The 14,722-nt window shown below is 40.6% G+C and overlaps 2 protein-coding genes across 2 annotated transcripts; both read right to left on the bottom strand.

Annotated features, from left to right (window-relative positions):
• Positions 1-3,812: 3,812 nt before the first annotated feature.
• LOC310958851 (torsin-1A-like) lies at positions 3,813-6,195 on the bottom strand. The gene is made up of 5 exons (XM_083929982.1): positions 5,926-6,195; positions 5,300-5,565; positions 5,036-5,211; positions 4,452-4,579; positions 3,813-4,361 (listed from the first exon to the last, which is right to left on the bottom strand). The coding sequence occupies exons 1-5, from the start codon at positions 6,095-6,097 to the stop codon at positions 4,108-4,110; spliced, it is 996 nt and encodes a 331-aa protein (XP_083786108.1). The 5' UTR covers positions 6,098-6,195; the 3' UTR covers positions 3,813-4,107.
• Positions 6,196-7,722: 1,527 nt separating this feature from the next.
• On the bottom strand, positions 7,723-10,077 carry LOC310958763 (torsin-1A-like). The gene is given in 6 exon segments (XM_083929854.1): positions 7,723-8,050; positions 8,053-8,262; positions 8,353-8,480; positions 8,937-9,112; positions 9,201-9,466; positions 9,816-10,077. Coding segments are annotated over 6 exon segments (990 nt in total). The 5' UTR covers positions 9,988-10,077; the 3' UTR covers positions 7,723-8,012.
• Positions 10,078-14,722: the final 4,645 nt, after the last annotated feature.

The raw sequence follows: 14,722 nt of genomic DNA, 5'->3' as shown, positions 1-14,722 counted from the left end.
TGTCTGATATAGGGAAGGTTTTCGTTGCCACCGTACTCTACAGAGGAATTGTTGGGTCTATGTAAATCATAAATAAGTCATAGAGTGTGGTCTTTACCTACTCTGTAAAGTGTCCTGAGATAACGTTTGTTATGATTCGACACTATAAATAAAATTGAATTGAATTGAATTGAATTGAAAAAGTCTAACAAAAGGTTTCTCTGCTGTTTTTGTGGTATTAGGTGTCCTTACTTCCGCCGTACGGCAAGTCAGAGGGACAAACCTCCTTTCCACACACAAACACAGAACAGTCTGTTCAAGATTCAAGATTCAAGCAGCTTTATTTACCCCGAGGGAAATTATTGTGCAACAGTTTCAATACAAAGGTGGGAAAGGATCAGAGTAACATTAAGCATAAAAAATGAAAATCTAATAAAATAAGCTAAAATAAATTATATCAAACAATTAACTAAGCGTGACAGAGTGCAAAAGACATTATGGTTGAGCGTAGGTTTATACAATATACAACAATACGCAGCGTGCAGTTTAGCAGCATATTGAAATAAAATAAGTACAAACTAAATAAACTAAATAAGTGGTAAGGAGCGATAAGTGAAAACAGTGTTATAAATGTAGCAGCATTTCCTACAGAACTAAGTGACAGTATGGCACAGTGAAGTGTAGCAGCAGTAAGTTACAGTACCACAAAATAAAGTGATGTAGTGGTGATATAAAGTGACAGTGGAGTGTAGCAGCCTTTCTTACTGGAGTAAGTTACAGTCAGTGACAGTAAAGTACAGTGAAGTGTAGCAGCCTTTCTTACTGGAGTAAGTTACAGTCAGTGACAGTAAAGTACAGTGAAGTGTAGCAGCCTTTCTTACTGGAGTAAGTTACAGTCAGTGACAGTAAAGTACAGTGAAGTGTAGCAGCCTTTCTTAGTGGGGTAAGTTACATTCAGTGACAGTAAAGTACAGTGAAGTGTAGCAGCCTTTCTTACTGGAGTAAGTTACAGTCAGTGACAGTAAAGTACAGTGAAGTGTAGCAGCCTTTCTTACTGGAGTAAGTTACAGTCAGTGACAGTAAAGTACAGTGAAGTGTAGCAGCCTTTCTTAGTGGGGTAAGTTACATTCAGTGACAGTAAAGTACAGTGAAGTGTAGCAGCCTTTCTTACTGGAGTAAGTTACAGTCAGTGGCAGTAAAGTACAGTGAAGTGTAGCAGCCTTTCTTACTGGAGTAAGTGACAGTCAGTGACAGTAAAGTACAGTGAAGTGTAGCAGCCTTTCTTACTGGAGTAAGTGACAGTCAGTGACAGTAAAGTACAGTGAAGTGTAGCAGCCTTTCTTAGTGGAGTAAGTTACAGTCAGTGACAGTAAAGTACAGTGAAGTGTAGCAGCCTTTCTTACTGGAGTAAGTTACAGTCAGTGACAGTAAAGTACAGTGAAGTGTAGCAGCCTTTCTTACTGGAGTAAGTGACAGTCAGTGGCAGTAAAGTACAGTGAAGTGTAGCAGCCTTTCTTACTGGAGTAAGTGACAGTCAGTGACAGTAAAGTACAGTGAAGTGTAGCAGCCTTTCTTAGTGGAGTAAGTTACAGTCAGTGACAGTAAAGTACAGTGAAGTGTAGCAGCCTTTCTTACTGGAGTAAGTTACAGTCAGTGGCAGTAAAGTACAGTGAAGTGTAGCAGCCTTTCTTACTGGAGTAAGTTACAGTCAGTGACAGTAAAGTACAGTGAAGTATAGCAGCCTTTCTTACTGGAGTAAGTTACAGTCAGTGGCAGTAAAGTACAGTGAAGTGTAGCAGCCTTTCTTACTGGAGTAAGTGACAGTCAGTGACAGTAAAGTACAGTGAAGTGTAACAGCCTTTCTTACTGGAGTAAGTGACAGTCAGTGACAGTAAAGTACAGTGAAGTGTAGCAGCCTTTCTTACTGGAGTAAGTTACAGTCAGTGACAGTAAAGTACAGTGAAGTGTAGCAGCCTTTCTTACTGGAGTAAGTTACAGTCAGTGGCAGTAAAGTACAGTGTAGCAGCATTTTACAGAGATACGTTACAGTTAACCACAGTAAAGAGTAGCAGCAGTAATTACATGTATGTTACAATAACATACTAAAAGTCTACCAAAGTTTGACCACTAGAAAGGACATTTTCAAGATGGCTTCCAACCCTAGTGTCTAACCCCATGTCTTCTGGGTCTATGAATCCATTGGACTTGTCTAAATTGCCCTGACATGATTACATACTTATGGAATACATGATTTTGTGAGATTACTGTAAGGTTTAAACTTTGTTTGGGGTGAACCAGAGATGTAAACAAAACAGCCTATGTAATGTAATGTAACTCCTACTCAGTGGGTGTTTTTAGACACCTGCTGTACCTCTTTTTTTGCTGAAACACAGACTAGACATTCAGTGTAATAGTTATTGCACCCAAAAGTAACTTTAATTGGAGTTGTATAACTTTTGTTCATAAACAACTCATTAGAATTAGCCCGGACAGATGCCTGTGTGTGAACCCTCTAAAATGGTCACTTGTTTCAGTTTCATCCATTCATTCATCTTCAACCGCTTGTCCCTGTCGGGGTCGCGGGGGGCTGGAGCCGATCCCAGCAGACATCGGGCGTGAGGCGGGGTACACCCTGTGTCGCCCCCCCGCTTGCAGTTGACTTGAGTAACCATGCCCACTCAGTGCCCACATACTCGCCTGTATATGATCAGAATTAAATCTGCCAGTAGAGGGCAGCTTCACACTGCAAATGGTAGTTTCTATGTGGGCCCAATTCAATTCATTTCAACTCTGACAAAAGGATAATCTTATTCATTCATTTGAGGATATTAATCCTCAATTTTAGTTATAGTTTATACATATAACATACATTATTGTTATGGGATTCCCTGATTAATTTCCAGGCATGCACACGATGGTGGCTCGCACACAAATAAGCCATTCCAGTGAACTAAGACTTGATACAAAAGAATTGTGTTAAGTATATTTTTAATTACTGTTTAATTCATCCAGCAGTAATCTACATAGTTCTACAGTGCTCTACGCAAAGATTTTTGCTAAAGAGCAAAGTCCTTAAATCATATTAGAAGCAATAAATCCTGTAATAGAATTTGTTTTCAATGTCGTCTAAATCTGATCACACATTTTGCTTCAGGGAAACTATTAAACCAACCTACTTTTATAACTGATGGTAATCTAGTGTGCTTTTGAGTGTGTTGACATATCTTTAAAGTCCCCCTCTATTCATGCTTTTAATACGTTTTTCTTCTGGTTCCAGTTAGATGTGTGTGTCTTGTGTAGAATGATTCGCAGTTTGACACGAGAAAGCCGTTTTTACACTTATTTGTTAAGAGTCGAAAATTTCTCTCTGCTCATTGAAAATCAGATTGGGGAGGGGGGGGCTACAAGCATGATTTGTGACATCACAACTAGTTCAGAAGTCAGTACTGGTCTAATTTGCATCTTGTACAAGTTCAATGTAGAAACTTGAATTAGAAAAGGAATTAAGAAAATCAATTGTGTCAAAGTTATCTTGTGTAAAGATAATGAAAGCCTACCAAATGATAAATGCTAACGCTAGCATGGCAACATGCTAGGAGCGACAACATTAACCTCCTGATGTTTAGACAGATATTCTTTACCATGTTGTTATCTTAGTTTAGCCTGTTAGCATACCAAGTACAGCTGAGGATGATGGAAATGCTTTTGCAGGTATTCGGTCACTGAGCAAAGTTTTGGAGAAATAGAGATGTTGACCTGACGGCGGCGTAAGAGGAAAATTCAAAGGATTATTATTCAGGTAAAAGTTACCAAATAATTTGTAATATTGCATCTTTTGGGTTCAACTTCTTTTATTGTGATTAAAAGTACAATATTTGCAAAAGGAGAAGGAATGACAATTTCCTCCGACTATCATCATCATCACCGTCGAATCCTCACACAATGTACATTTTATGAGCTAAATAAACACACTACAGTTAGGTTGTACATTTAAATGGCTACGTATTCCAGGTTACCAAAGCAAGGATGATACACTATTTATTTATCTATCTGTTAATATTTAGCTTCTCTTTGTTTTCTCGGTCATTTGGAACCGAAAAAGAGCGTTTTTCTTTGTTAAAGAACGTGTTAATCAGTTGTTGTGTAGAAGTACAACTTGTTATCTATCGTCTTGCAGCCTTTGACGGAGAAAACTCTCTCAGATTTGGGGAAATATTCCAAATCTCCGGCCACCTGGTCTGCCAATTCCTTGTCTGGCTGAAGTTTTCTGGCTTCCATCTCGGCCATGACGCACTGGACGACATGACTGTACTCCAGAGGCAGAAATGGGATGAAGAAGTCTACCAGGTTCTCACCGATCAAACTTGAATGCCACCAACCACCTACAGGCAGAGATCGAGACAGTAGGGGTTTTTTTCTAGGTTTCAAGGGTTTCGTGTGATGACCGAGACAAAAAGACGCCGTCCACTTACTATGTTTGTCGTTGAACACTGACAGCGAGAGCCCTGTTTCCAGATCTTTGAGCTTGATCTCTTCTCGCTCTTGCCCGGAGTTCCAGAAATCTAACGCTGTCTGTGTGATGCTCTCCCCTTCAGCGTTACTAGGATCATTAGCAGAAACCATGTCATTCAGCCAGAAACACATTTGTGTCCCAATGCAAACGTTTACATCTTCATCTCTCTTTTGAGTGCTTCATATCAACAGTTCTGATAAGGTTACCTTGGATATCACTGGATATAAATAATGCACTTACAGAATACTTTATGTCATCTAATTGGACGAAACCACACACAAGTCTCAGTCTAAGGCGTCCAGATATATACATATTCAATTTCTTACCTTTATATCAGCATTGTAGCCTTTAAAACAGTAAACTCCTTTCAACTAGTTCTCCTCTGTGTACAGGGTTTGGTTGAATAAATGAACATTGAAATTCCTCACTACTATTGTCACTATTGCCCTTTTTCATTTTCCTTCACCAGATCGCTCCCCTCCTGTGGTTCAAATCAAACATATTCGGATTCATCAGATTCCAACAAATGTGTCCGTCATTCACCTGAGGAAGATGAAGATGGCCTTACGATAAGAAACTCCATCCAGCTTGTTGTGGTACTCCAGGTAAGGCTTTATGCTGTCAATCAAGTCAGGATTCATCTTGTCCATCTCATCAAAGATGAACATGGAGCGTGCACAGTTGGTCACATTGTCTTTAATCTGCTGCTGTATCCGAGACTGAGGAGAAGCAGTAGCATGTCTCATTAATACAGAAGAACAAACAGAACAATGTCAGTGTTTGAGTTGTGTCTACTTTTGATCATACCTTGTAGGTAAGAAATGCACTACTTTTTGGGGCGTGAAGTTCAGGTGTGAAAATATGAACAAAGCTGCTGTCCATTCCTTTTCTGTAAATGTTTTCAGCAATCAGCTTGGTAACAAAGTTCTTCCCTGTGCCCGTCCGTCCATGCAGAGAGAGCACCAGGGGCTTCTTGGGGTTGTCGTTGAGCATGAATCCAGTCACAGCTTTCGGGATGATACGTGACGCAATGTGCTGTCCAAACAGTTTATTTTCCAGGCCATCCTTGAGACCTGGAGAGTGTGCAACAGGAAGTCAACAGGATAGTTTTAACTTGATTGAACAAGAACAGATCAGCTCACAGACAGAGGTTCACAGACCTACAACACAATCAGATCACAATGGACATAAATATTATATAAAAAGCATCAAATAAAGTGACCTACATATAGTGTTTAACAAACTCTCTTATTCTTGATCTGACACAGAAAGGATGCCTGAAGGGGTTAAAACGTTTATTATTCAACCTCAGTCAGATTTCAGTTTTGAAGGTACCCGTACTTTAATAATCCTAGACCAGCAGGAGCTGGGTTTAGACAAACTCTATAAACACAGCAGAAAGGTCTTGACATTAACATGCCTCTCATGCTCACCTAGTGCGTCTAAGGATATCCATATTGAATCACAACTTTCAGCCGAAGGGTAGATCTTCTGCCACAGATTCGCCATGACACCAACAATTACCGTGATCGGATCAAACGTGTTCACCAGGACACTGGTTGACAAAAGAACGTGCAACAACAAATACATCCGTACCACTTTCATCCTCAAAACCACTTAGTTCCTGAAGTCTTTTAGTTCAGATTCGATCTGGTAAAATAACCTTCACACGGTAAGACCAGTAGTTAAGACAGTCATTTCCGGCAAAGTCAAACCTGTTGAGCGACTTTACGAGAGTTGATGTCATTGTGTCCTTAAGAATTTATAAGAGTTGACAAACAAGCTGAACAGATGATGACGTTAAACCAGGTGCCTATAATACTGGGCAGTTGTGTTTGAATGATCTCTGAATGAAAGGCGGGATTACATGCCACCAGCCAGGGGCCTCAGTGGCCTCAGAAGCCCCACGACACTGGGGTTTTTGCTAATAAGATTAATTGTTGTAGCTTTGACGCGTCTAATTCAGTACTGGCCAATACCGACTTTATAGGTTGGGAGTTTGGGCATGGTCAGGAACTGCTGCTGCCTTTAAAGCCTCCTGAGACAAATGTGTGCGATATCAGGCTATAAATACCATAATCTTGACTTGATTTATTTGAAATGGCAGACTTGAGATTTTGTTATCTTGACAATATGAGGTAATGCACTCTTTTTGCTTTGTTTTATAAGGTCATCCACCCTGGTAACCCTTTCATTTAATGATTGTCTCTACTCTCTGGTTTAGGCTGATCTACTAGTGTGCTTTATAGATACCAAATGTTTCCTCCAGTACTTCACCCTCTTTGCAGCCTCTGTAGCCCCCCTGGCTCTGCTAGATTTTGCCACATGTTTAGGTCAGGATGTGGATGGTGACACTGTGTAACCCAGACCAGGTTTAATGCTAATCTTACAGCTTGATATGTAGGAAATGCATAGATAAAATAACAGTTGTTGTATGATAGAGTGGAAAAAGACAGCAACTGCCGCCTAATTAGAAGCAATAAATCATGTAATAGAATTTGTTTTCAATGTCGTCTAAATCTGATCACACATTTTGCTTCAGGGAAACTATTAAACCAACCTACTTTCATAACTGATGGTAATCTAGTGTGCAGTTGACTGTGTTGACATATCTTTAAAGTCCCCCTCTATTCATGCTTTTAATACGTTTTCCTTCTGGTTCCAGTTGGATGTGTGTGTCTTGTGTAGAATGATACGCAGTTTGACACGAGAAAGCCGTTTTTACACTTCTTTGTTAAGAGGGGAAAGTTTCTCTCTACTCATTGAAAATCAGATTGGGGAGGGGGGGGGGGGGGGGCTACAAGCATGATTTGTGACATCACAACTAGTTCAGAAGTCAGCATCTTGTACAAGTTCAATGTAGAAACTTGAATTAGAAAAGGAATTAAGAAAATCAATTGTGTCAAAGTTATCTTGTGTAAAGATAATGAAAGCCTACCAAATGATAAATGCTAACGCTAGCATGGCAACATGCTAGGAGCGACAACATTAACTTCCTGATGTTTAGACAGATATTCTTTACCATGTTTGTTATCTTAGTGTAGCCTGTTAGCATACCAAGTACAGCTGAGGATGATGGAAATGTCATTACTTCTGCAGGTATTCGGTCACAGAGCAAAGTTTTGGAGAAATAGAGACGTTGACCTGACGGCGGCGTAAGAGGAAAATTCAAAGGATTATTATTCAGGTAAAAGTTACCAAATAATTTGTAATATTGCATCTTTTGGGTTCAACTTCTTTTATTGTGATTAAAAGTACAATATTTGCAAAAGGAGAAGGAATGACAATTTCCTCCGACTATCATCATCATCACCGTCGAATCCTCACACAATGTACATTTTATGAGCTAAACAAACACACTACAGGTAGGTTGTACATTTAAATGGCTACGTATTCCAGGTTACCAAAGCAAGGATGATACACTATTTATTTATCTATCTGTTAATATTTAGCTTCTCTTTGTTTTCTCGGTCATTTGGAACCGAAAAAGAGCGTTTTTCTTTGTTAAAGAACGTGTTCATCAGTTGTTTGTGTAGAAGTACAACTTGTTATCTATCGCTTGCAGCCTTTGACGGAGAAAACTCTGTCATATTTGGGGAAATATTCCAAATCTCTGGCCACCTTGTATGCCATTCCCTTGTCTGGCTGAAGTTTTCTGGCTTCCATCTCGGCCATGACGCACTGGACGACATGTCTGTACTCCAGAGGCAGAAATGGGATGAAGAAGTCTACCAGGTTCTCACCGATCAAACTTGAATGCCACCAACCACCTACAGGCAGAGATCGAGACAGTAGGGTTTTTTTTCTAGGTTTCAAGGGTTTCGTGTGATGACCGAGACAAAAAGACGCCGTCCACTTACTATGTTTGTCGTTGAACACTGACAGCGAGAGCCCTGTTTCCAGATCTTTGAGCTTGATCTCTTCTCGCTCTTGCCCGGATTTCCAGAAATCGAACGCTGTCTGTGTGATGCTCTCCCCTTCAGCGTTACTAGGATCATTAGCAGAAACCATGTCATTCAGCCAGAAACACATTTGTGTCCCAATGCAAACGTTTACATCTTCATCTCTCTTTTGAGAGCTTCATATCAACAGTTCTGATAAGGTTACCTTGGATATCACTGGATATAAATAATGCACTTACAGAATACTTTATGTCATCTAATTGGACGAAACCACACACAAGTCTCAGTCTAAGGCGTCCAGATATATACATATTCAATTTCTTACCTTTATATCAGCATTGTAGCCTTTAAAACAGTAAACTCCTTTCAACTAGTTCTCCTCTGTGTACAGGGTTTGGTTGAATAAATGAACATTGAAATTCCTCACTACTATTGTCATCATTGCCCTTTTTCATTTTCCTTCACCAGATCGCTCCCCTCCTGTGGTTCAAATCAAACATATTCGGATTCATCAGATTCCAACAAATGTGTCCGTCATTCACCTGAGGAAGATGAAGATGGCCTTACGATAAGAAACTCCATCCAGCTTGTTGTGGTACTCCAGGTAAGGCTTTATGCTGTCAATCAAGTCAGGATTCATCTTGTCCATCTCATCAAAGATGAACATGGAGCGTGCACAGTTGGTCACATTGTCTTTAATCTGCTGCTGTATCCGAGACTGAGGAGAAGCAGTAGCATGTCTCATTAATACAGAAGAACAAACAGAACAATGTCAGTGTTTGAGTTGTGTCTACTTTTGATCATACCTTGTAGGTAAGAAATGCACTACTTTTTGGGGCGTGAAGTTCAGGTGTGAAAATATGAACAAAGCTGCTGTCAATTCCTTTTCTGTAAATGTTTTCAGCAATCAGCTTGGTAACAAAGCTCTTCCCTGTGCCCGTCCGTCCATGCAAAGAGAGCACCAGGGGCTTCTTGGGGTTGTCGTTGATCATGAATCCAGTCACAGCTTTCAGGATGCTACGTGACGCAATGTGCTGTCCAAACAGTTTATTTTCCAGGCCATCCTTGAGACCTGGAGAGTGTGCAACAGGAAGTCAACAGGATAGTTTTAACTTGATTGAACAAGAACAGATCAGCTCACAGACAGAGGTTCACAGACCTACAACACAATCAGATCACAATGGACATTATATAAAAAGCATCAAATAAAGTGACCCACATAGTGTTTAACACTCTCTTATTCTTGATCTGACACAGAAAGGATGCCTGAAGGGGTTAAACGTTTATTATTCAACCTCAGTCAGATTTCAGTTTTGAAGGTACCCGTACTTTAATAATCCTAGACCAGCAGGAGCTGGGTTTAGACAAACTCTATAAACACAGCAGAAAGGTCTTGACATTAACATGCCTCTCATGCTCACCTTGTGCGTTGAAGGATATCCATATTGAACCACAACTTTCAGCCGAAGGGTAGATCTTCTGCCACAGATTCGCCATGACACCAACAATTACCGTGATCGGATCAAACGTGTTCACCAGGACACTGGTTGTCAAAAGAACGTGCAACAACAAATACATCCGTACCACTTTCATCCTCAAAACCACTTAGTTCCTGAAGTCTTTTAGTTCAGATTCGATCTTGTAAAATAACCTTCACACGGTAAGACCAGTAGTCAAGACAGTCATTTCCGGCAAAGTCAAACCTGTTGAGCGACTTTACGAGAGTTGTTGTCATTGTGTCCTTAAGAATTTATAAGAGTTGACAAACAAGCTGAACAGATGATGACGTTAAACCAGGTGCCTATAATACTGGGCAGTTGTGTTTGAATGATCTCTGAATGAAAGGCGGGATTACATGCCACCAGCCAGGGGCCTCAGTGGCCTCAGAAGCCCCACGACACTGCAGTTTTTGCTAATAAGATTAATTGTTGTAGCTTTGACGCGTCTAATTCAGTACTGGCCAATACCGACTTTATAGGTTGGGAGTTTGGGCATGGTCAGGAACTGCTGCTGCCTTTAAAGCCTCCTGAGACAAATGTGTGCGATATCAGGCTATAAATACCATAATCTTGACTTGATTTATTTGAAATGGCAGACTTGAGATTTTGTTATCTTGACAATATGAGGTAATGCACTCTTTTTGCTTTGTTTTTTAAGGTCATCCTCCCTGGTAACCCTTTCATTTAATGATTGTCTCTACTCTCTGGTTCAGGCTGATCTACTAGTGTGCTTTATAGATACCAAATGTTTCCTCCAGTACTTCACCCTCTTTGCAGCCTCTGTAGCCCCCCCCCCCCCCCCCCCCCGGCTCTGCTAGATTTTGCCACATGTTTAGGTCAGAATGTGGATGGTGACACTGTGTAACCCAGACCAGGTTTAATGCTAATCTTACAGCTTGATATGTAGGAAATGCATAGATAAAATAACAGTTGTTGTATGATAGAGTGGAAAAAGACGGCAACCTCATTGTGGAAAACATCGGATGCTCTAAAATGACAAATCAGGGGCTCTAAAGAGTGGTTGTGTCACCCCCTTTATTCTAGATCTCCCTCCATAGATAGCGCTCTGACTCCTGATCAGGATGGGGGCGATTAATCTGCCAGCGCACACCGCCTCCTGAGGCACAAGGCAAACAACAGACCTTAATATTCTGCTGCTGCTGGTGTTATTCCTTCCTCTCTTCCAGCCTGTCATTGTGGCTGCGTGTCCTTCCTGGTGTGGACGGGGTCAGATGGCGTTACTTGTGTTCCCGGATCAAGGCCCTTCCTCGAGTTCCTCAGGGTGGCTCTTCAGGGAGGGGGATAAGGCACAGCGAGGGGACCGTGACTCCTGATGAGGCCCAGACTCCCTCGTGGGCCGGGATTAACTCTGAGGGAAAGGAGGGATTTGAGCTTCCTTTGATAACGGTGAAAGAGCTGTGAAAAACTACTAGCAGGCCCTGCTACGCCCGCCCTGTTGCCCTGCTTGAAGCAGTTTTCTCGTGTTATCTGTTAGCATCTGCGTAAGCACTTTCTGAAACAAAGGACCCAGGTTTCTTGTTGTTTTCCAGGAAATTCAGTACCAAACTTTTTAATGAGAATTATATATGCACTGTTCCTTTCATGACTTTACATAACTGCACCGTACTACATTAAACATATTCATTTATCATTAACATTTTAAATGAGCGAGGTTCATTCTTGACTTATATTTCCGAGAGAAATGATAGATGGATAGATTTTGTCGTGACAAAAACTGTATCCCAGCTGTTCACATAAAAACAAATATCTCCAGATTATCTTGGTAAAGGGCTTTTTTTCCCTCATCACACTAATTTATGCGTTTCAGATGCGAACAGTCCCCTTAATTTACAATGAAACCTAAAGGAGACATGAGCGATAACCTCATGCTGGCACGAGAGGAAAAGTCAGAGGATCACCGAAGTCATTAGCGTTCAACCTCTGGACGCCATGAAAGTCGGCACCAAAATTCGGGCTGTTGAGATATTTCAGACAGGACTAGAGTCATGCGTCTCTAGATGGCTAAAAAAAGAATGGCTATATGAATTCAAACAGCTGAAAGTTAACTGTGAAAATGTTTTGTGACACAGACACGTTCTCAAGAATTCCAATAATTTGCAGGTTGGATCAACAAGACCTATTTTCAAGGTCATCAGTCTGGGCTTTAAATGGCCGTTCTCCGTCTACACATCTTGCATTACGTGCTATCGTTCTATCGCTGTGGTCCGATAGCGTCTGCTCGACCTCATCTGATATTTGGCCATGAGAGTCGTTGGTGGATGGAATCGTATCCAAAGATGAGGGGATGTGCGAAAGTGCATTTTCAATCGCTTCTTTCAACATCAGAGTCCAGTTTGTCCAGCTTGACAGGTAGCTCCGCAGTAGCTTCGGCGTCAGACGCCATTACGGGGCTCGTAGCTCCTTGTCTTCTTTTTTTATCTTTCGTCGTCACTTTATGGGCCAGGACTAGTAACGTCGGGAAAGAATGACCAACAGACCTTTAAGGATTAGACAATAAAAGCCTCCCTCACATGCTTTTCAAATGCATGGTTGTTTTCAAAATGATCTCACTGTTTAATTTGTCTGAAACTTACGGATAAATGTCGGATTCCTTCATTGTTTCTTTTTTTTGAGTTCGGTGCTAGGCCCAAAATCAATTCATCAAACATTGTATTGTGTGTGCTTGTGACAAAGAGTAAATGTGTGATGTTATGCAACAGGCTAACAACTCTGATTGAGCCTCTTCTCAATGATCATCAAGTGGGAAAGAATAACTTTGCCTGCAGAGTAAAAAATGTCTATTTGCTGTGGACAAAAATAAGTCTTGAGTTGTTTAACTCTGCTGTGACCAGGTGGGAGACTCGTATCTTAGTGGCCTGAGTGGATGTCTTTTATTCCCACTAATTTCTCCAGTTCTGGTTCATTCAGTGGTTAAAGAATGGGAGGGAGCGCTTGTGGAGGAGTTGGAGCTTCGAGGGGGTAGGTCAACCTCTAATCTCAGAATAAACAGAGGGCACTGCCACCACACACTGACCTCCCACTCCCCCTCTGTTCACCTCGTCTAACCCCTGCCTTAACCCGCTGGATGGCCACTTAAAGAATCAAACCAGCGCCGGAGCACATCCTGTGAAGTCAACAATGAGAGGATCTGCAGAGAGAAGATTAGGAGAAGACCAGCTTGGTAGGGCGGGAGGGATAAAAGTATGTACGTACCCCTTAACACCACCAGGAGGGGCTCATTGCTTTCGTCTGCCCACTGGTTTTTCTCTTTACGGGGAAAAGTTGATGTGTTTTATGGAAGTACAGAACGCACAAATAACTGAATTACAGTAAAAGCTTCCACCAAAGTGATAATGGAAATTACAAGAGAGGAAAAAAAATAGACTTACTTCATACTTGGGTTACGGCAAATACTGAATCATGTAAAGTGGTCACTTAGAAAACCTTTTAAAGTTTATTTTCTTATTAAAATGATGCTGTAATCTATGCTGTCAGCAGTGCACCCCTCCCTCCTTCTCACTCTTGTCCTTAGATTATGTTAAATTTAAAGTGTTATGTGATGCAACGGTTCGATGGGAATGGCCCTGTGGCTCTGGTCACCATGAGGGAACTTTTCCTCGCCATTATCATGGACAACAAAGTGAAAAAGAGGTCAAGTAAAAGACAAGACACTGATCTTTTACTTTAAAGCTGTTCTTTTTATATAATCTATGGATCCAATGACCGGTGGTGAACATTCACTCACGTACTGTGCTAAATGCATTTTTGAAGTACTTGATATACCGGAGTATTTCAATTTTAGGGTTATATGGAGGAGATTTTACACCTTTTTTACTTCTTTTCAGATTAAGATGATACGTAGTATTGTGTATGCAGTTGAAGCCTCTTGTCCAATATTTCACAAAAAAGCAAAGACTAGAGAAAAGACCCTTTTGGAGAGGGCCTGATCCCTAAACATGAAACTACTGAACTGTATAAAGTAGTTAAAACTAGCTCTACCTCAACAGTCACAACTGTACATTGTTGTTCACACCTTGATCAGTATTAAAAATCTAATTTTATAATAATAATGCATCAGTCACATCAGCTTTTACATTAACTTTTGGTGATATTATGTTATTTTAAGGATTTCTGCAGGCATTTTAATTGTCAAAGAGTATCTTTAGACTATTGTATTGGTACTTTTACATACTGTATTTTTTACGTAAATGAAAACTGCCATTTCTATCAGGGCTTTCCTGTGTTTCAGCTCATTGATATAAATGATGTTGTTACTATATTAGGCCTACATAAAGCTGTGACACAGATTTTAGCCTACACGAAATGAGGCAAAAGTAGGTTATGTTGAGATGATTGGCTCTTTTTTGTCGCTGGCACGTCATTAAATAAACTAGCAGGTGTCTTTAATAACTGCTGAGGGCAGAGCTTACAGTAGAGATGACTTAGAGCAACAAGTCAGAGGCTTCATTTCTCAACAAGAGGAGAACAAAAAACGACTGGACATGTAACAAATGGCTTTTGCCTTCTTCGGACACAAGAAGCCAAAAGCAGGCGTCTCTTTTATTACTGATACACCAGTTTAACTGAAGATAATCACACTTTACATTTGGATTCTGTGCAAATTTAAAGGCAACAAGAACTACCAAACATATAAAAACACTCATGTATTAGGATTAAGCACTAAAGGAGCTAAATCTCACTTGGATTGAGCTTCTTGAAGAAAAACCATCACAACAGATCAATGCATATTGCATGCACGCAATTATTCAGTTCTATTTGTATTTAATTTAGCAAACATAATACGATATAGATATATATTATTGGAATCA

This window comes from Echiichthys vipera (assembly GCF_963691815.1).
Source record: "Echiichthys vipera genome assembly, chromosome: 16".
Taxonomy (NCBI): Eukaryota; Metazoa; Chordata; class Actinopteri; order Perciformes; family Trachinidae; genus Echiichthys; species Echiichthys vipera.
This window is presented reverse-complemented; position numbering and strand designations above follow the sequence as displayed.